General features: G+C 41.4%; 1 protein-coding gene across 1 annotated transcript in view; it reads right to left on the bottom strand.

The window, feature by feature from the left end:
- The window catches only part of ACSL3 (acyl-CoA synthetase long chain family member 3), a 94,517-nt gene that overhangs the window by 24,640 nt on the left and 63,957 nt on the right, over nt 1-5,920 (bottom strand). The window contains exons 5-6 of the mRNA XM_019667818.1: nt 3,754-3,892; nt 1,526-1,703 (exon numbers count right to left, since the gene is read on the bottom strand). Of these exons, the coding sequence (XP_019523363.1) occupies nt 1,526-1,703; nt 3,754-3,892 (317 nt within the window). The remainder of the gene's footprint in view (nt 1-1,525; nt 1,704-3,753; nt 3,893-5,920) is intronic.

The raw sequence follows: 5,920 nt of genomic DNA on the forward strand, positions 1-5,920 counted from the left end.
CCCAGGGTGTCTGGTTTAGAGTGTGAGAGTGTGAGACGTAGGAAATCAGAAAGGAGAATGGGAAGGGTGAGGTCATGGTGAGACTGTGGAAAAGAATTTTCATTTTATCATAAAGGTTGTGGTAAGATTTTGGAGAGAGAGAGAGAAAAAAACAGTAGACATCATCCGAGGAGGAAACGGTCTTTAAAGCTAGTGGGCTACCAAACAGAGTTCAGATAGAATCCACAACTGTCTGCCAGGAACCTTACAGAAGGCAGTCCTGTTCAGATGGGTAAACTGAATAACAATAAATTATACCTCATGTAAGAAGACATCTACGTATGTTATGTGTATATATTTCAAGAACTGCCCCCATTCCCAAACCAGAAAGGGCAACTGAGGCAAACCCAGAAGGAAAACATTGCTCTTAATTTTATGCACACGAGAAATCGTTCCATCCCCAAATTGAATTCAATTCCACAGTAACCTGTGTTGTGGGAGAGCATGCATGCGTGTGTTGTGTTTAGTGTGTGTGACGAGAGAGAGAGAGACACAGAGAGACACAGAGAGAGAGACACAGAGAGACACAGATTGATTTCTGTGCACACGGGCATCAAAAATATGCAACCACTGCACCAGGTCAGACATCAGCATACTGGTGCCATCTCTGGGAAAAATTCCTTTACGGTCCCTCAAAGTCCCATCTTGTCTCCTCCACCAGTGTCGTTCCCATGCCAGTACACCCACCCTCCCCCTGCTACTACTGGAGTCTCTTAAAAAGAAAAATCAGGGCCAACCGAGTGGCACGTTGTTTAAGAGTTGGCTTAGGACGCCAGCTCTGAGCAGCAGGGCCCCGGTTCAGATCCCACATGGGTCAGTGACACTGCCCTCTACAGCTAAGATGGTGAACAACAGCTCGACCTGGAGCTGGGCTGCCGTGAGTTGCCAGCAACAGTGTAGGCTGCAGTGGGGCTGGCTGGCAGTGGGCATGAGCTTTCGTGAGCCGCCACGAGTGGCTGTCCAGTGGCCGGCGAGCAACTGCCTCACCCGGCAATGATCACAATACCAACATGGGCCAGTGAAACGACGTCCTCCACAACTAGACTGAAGAACAAAAGGACAGCAACTTGTTGTTCCCCTCCCCCAATTCCCCAAAAAATTTCTTAAGAAAAAGAAAAATCAGAGACTAAACACAGAACCTCAGTAAATATTTACTGGGTATATGAAGTTATTTGTTCACCTGAATTGTAATATACTTAGGTATAAAAATAACTACAGAAGCAACAATACCCACTGATTAAATAATTTAAATTACGGGATTTAAGTCAGTTAAAATTTGCAATATTAAAGTAAAAAGTAATTATTAACAATAATATCTATAAACTATATTTTAAACTTCACAACTGTAACTATTTTGTAATTAATTTATGTCCTTTTTTGAAGGAAATGCCTACTGTGAACAGACTTTGAAGGATTCGTTTAACCACATACTACTACATGACACAAATGTTAACATCACAACAGACATAAACACTGGACCCCTCACCCCCCGTACTTCTCTCCCATGACATACCCCAGCCGTGGGATCCTCTCTGCCATCCCAGTTATACCAGCAATGATGTTACTGTGGGAGATCATGACCCCCTTGGGCAACCCTGTGGATCCACTCGTGTACATGATTACCGCGATATCTAAGGGGGCTGGTTGGCTAGGAGGTTTGTTTTCTGTATTAGAGAAAAAAAAACACACACTTGTCAGAAATTTAGCCATATCACCAATTTTTTTCATTATCATTTGTTAACGCAATTCAAAATCTGTTAATCATAATCATACAAAGGTCAACAAAGCAGATCAAGTCCCTGCACATAAGGGACATATTTTCTGTTGGGAGAGACAAGCATATAGATCTATAGTAAGTTAAGAAGAAAAATAAAGCAAGACAAGGTAAGAAGATGAAGGGAGAAGCTATTTAGATGGAAGAGTCAGGAAAAGCCTTTCCGTAGGGTTGATATTTTAGTGAAGACCTGAATAAAGTGAGACATGGAGCCATGAAAACCCTGGAATTGGGCAATTGTATCAAACAGGAAATAAGCAAGTGCAAAGGCCCTGAGGTAAGAATTGCTTGGCCCTGGTAAGAAGTGTGGCGGGGATGGAGTGAGCAAGAGGACAAGAGGCAGGAAGTGAAGGGGACACCAGGACCACCGCACCCAGGGCCTCAGAGGCCACGCTCAGGGCTCTGGGTTTCACTGTGTGGTGGAAGGCGCTCTAGTGTCAAACGGGCTTGTCATCATCTGTGGTAAGGATCACCTGGGCTGCTGTGTGGCTACTTAAGAAAGGAGGTAGAGACAAAAGGCCATTCCAGCAATTCAACTAAAAAAATAGGGTGGCTGGACTAGGGTAACAATGCCCTCCATTTGCACCTACAGAGGTGACACAGTACCTGGAGAAGTGGGTCGTGGATGGTGCTGTTGATCTTTCTGAATTAATCTTGGAACTACTCTAATGGGGACTTCTTAAATTAGTGTGTGTGTGTGTGGGGTGAGGAGGAGGGGCCGGGGAAGCACGCGGAATTTCAAACGTGTTCCCAAGTGAACCCTTTCTCTCCTACCTGCCCAGGTAAACTTCTTGACCACTGTTACCACTCCAGGCCTCACTTCTTCATCTGCCATTCACGCCTTCATCCCACAGCACCACACTCCACCACTTCCTGGAAACGGCTCCCGGAGGTGACAGATGTTTGCTACGTCACACGGTCCTCTTGCCATCCCTGCCATCTGACCCCTCCGGCGCACCTGGTCCTGCTCACGACTCCTGCCTCACCAACATTCTCCTTTCACTTGTCTTCCAGGAGCCATGCACGTGTCCGTCCTTCCTCTCTGAGCAATGCTTGCTGGCCTCTGGGGGTGCCCTCTCTGTGGGTGACCTCACCGACTCCACAGCTATAATAAAAACCTAGCTACTTCCAGCTTCCACATGTCGTAACTCCAAACATTAACTCCCGAGTACTAGACCTGCCCATTAGATACTGAATTCTGAATGTCCCCCAGCACCTAAAATTCAATAATGTAAGCATAACCCCATTCCCGAGCTGAGCCAACGTTTACCTCCAATTAATCACTAAGTTTCCAACTATAAAGGAAATACAGCCCCAGCACCCTAGCAGCTTTTTGTGATACCCCTAAACATACTGTACTCTCTGACATTTTTGGACACTTATTTCAGGGTAGGCACGTCCAGGGTCACCATGTCTCGGGGCGCTAGTAGTAGGATAAAATGAGACCCCCCTCTGGAAACGGTAGTAAAAGGAGGGGTTTAGGTTTAGCCACTCCAGCTATCTGTTAATACTTACAGGTAATTCACAGAGGACAAGTTTAATGTCAATACTTATAAAACTGACTGTATGCCATCTAAAACCATCAGAAAAAGGAAACGGAAAAAGTGTATAATGTAAAACGTATGTTATTTTAAACTACTGGGTTGTCGGAAAAGTCACGACGCATTTTTGCAACGAAAACCAGAAAAAATACGTGATGACTTTTCCAACAACCTAATAATTTCAAGTAAAATACTCTTTTAGAACATTCATAAATTATAATTTTCCTTATTAAACCTTTCTTTAAAGGGTGGATGCACACCCAGAATGACCGTACTTCCCAAAGCGCTGGTCTAGAATACTGACTTGCCACTTTATCTAACTTGGGGATCGACACTTGGAACAACCCTGAGGGCCGTGGCCACTGCAGAATGACGTGGGGAACTGGGGCTGTGACTCACCCGTGCTGGCCTTCGCCCCCAGGGCCTGCACGGCGGCCATGGTGTGCACAATGACGCCCTTGGGGAACTCGGACCAGGTTGGTGGCTTACCATCAACGGTTATGATGTGCCGCAGGCGGGGGACTAGAGAAACGATATCCTGGACAAAACACAAGCAGTCATGCCNTTTTTTTTTTTTTTTTTTTTAGCTGAGCCATCCTACTACCTGTTGGCAGCTCAGCGGCAGCTCAGCTCGGGCCGGGCATCGAACCGGCGACCCCATTGCTCAGAGCTCGCACTGTTGAGTGAGCTCTTAACCAACTGAGCCACTCGGCCGGCCACCTATTGTAAATTTTTATATTCCAGGGATGACCCAACATTACATAAAGATATATTCTTATATCATACACAGCATCTCTTTCTAAAAACTATTTCAGAAACATTCACTTTCAAAAAAAAAAGATTAGATGGCTCACCAATAATCTTTAAACAACCATCAGGGTCAAACTCCCCAATATCTCCAGTACAGAGCCACCTCTGTCCATTTTCATCTTCGAAGAAATCAGCTTTTGTTTTTGCTTCATTTTTGTAATATCCCATGGTCACATTTTGGCCACCAATAAGAATTTCACCCCTGGGATGTGGTTTATCAGTATTGAAGTATCCACCTAATAAACAGAATAATTTGCAGTTAATTCAATATTTTTATCCCTGTACGAATCATGTGAAAATTTCAAACCGTTGTTTTCTAAACAGGGATATCTGATTTTAATCCAGTTAGTTTCCCAAAGGAAATAAGGAACGTACTATGAAGAAATAAAATTCATCAACATAAAACTAGGTGTAAAATTTCAGTTGCTTAAGCCATAAGCACTTATGCTTTTAAACTATTCCAAGAAAAAAACTACACTCAAAAATCCAGCATCTATTGTATAATATAATTATATATACTAAATTCCTTTGAGGATTCTGGAGATTCTTAAATATCATACTAATAAACTGATAAAAGTATTTAAGCATGCATTTAATGAGAAAAAAATCTGTATAAAATCAAATCACTATATTTTAGAAGATTTATTCCTTACAAATAATTTCAGAATGACTCCAAGTTTAAATTTATTGAAGTTTCACTAATTCTGCTAAAAATAGCTGAAAAATTACATATGTGCCTTACAATCTTTATCTTTACTTTGTATAAAAGAGCATCCAAACAAATCATAGATAATATGTACACGTTTAAAAGGGTCAAAGAAAAAATTTTAAATGTAATTACAATAGTTTTTAAATGGCATAAGCAACACATTTTTATGGAATTATAGTGAAAATTTCCTTCTGATAATTCTTGGTGGAAGCCTTCAGGGAAAAGAAAGAAATAAAAAATGTAAAAATCATTATTTCATAAAATGGATTTCATTTCTAAAAAAAATGAAGTTATGATCATTTCTAATTTACTGACATTATTTAGCACAGTTCTCAAGTTTTGCATAATTCTTACTTGCATTTATGTAAAAAAAGCAAAATAAAAATTAGTTCTTCAGAATCATCTTTGAAACAAGCAAAATAAATTCATTTGCATAGATCAGATAAAATATTTCTAGTATAAAAGACAAAAATGAGCACTTGTAATTTTATATCCTAAAATACCAAAGAAAATGAAGCACAATTCTAATTTTAAAGCTTAATATTATACAAATTAATGCTCTACGGTTAAAATAGGTTATTACCTTCCTCCCAGCTCTTTAATTTGATTTCACAGCAAACTAACGGTGCTCCCACTCTGCCAGTATTGTAGTCCCACACTAAGATGTAAATGAAAAAAGGATTTGATTACAGTAGTTAACAAATTGTCTTATTTTTCTAAATTACCAAAAATGATGATTTAACCCAAAGCTTAGATATCCCCAGAGAATCATTAGAAGCAGAAGGCACAAACTGGTGAGCCACAGGCTGTGTGGCCAACATTGAGTTTTTTGTTTTGTTTTGTTTTTAATCTGGATTATTGACGTTTAAAAATCCAGACTTTGACATGTGAGTGTGGCATCTCCTGGGACCAGCCCACCTGGTCCAAGCCAGCTGTGTCCCCATTAGATGGGACAGGCCTGCTCCCATTCCCCATCACGTTTTCTTACATCATCAGGGCCCAGCTCCTCATGTAAGTACTTCCTGGTTCATGAGTGTTCAGGAGTGC

This window comes from Hipposideros armiger, unplaced genomic scaffold (assembly GCF_001890085.2).
Source record: "Hipposideros armiger isolate ML-2016 unplaced genomic scaffold, ASM189008v1 scaffold_507, whole genome shotgun sequence".
Taxonomy (NCBI): domain Eukaryota; kingdom Metazoa; phylum Chordata; class Mammalia; order Chiroptera; family Hipposideridae; genus Hipposideros; species Hipposideros armiger.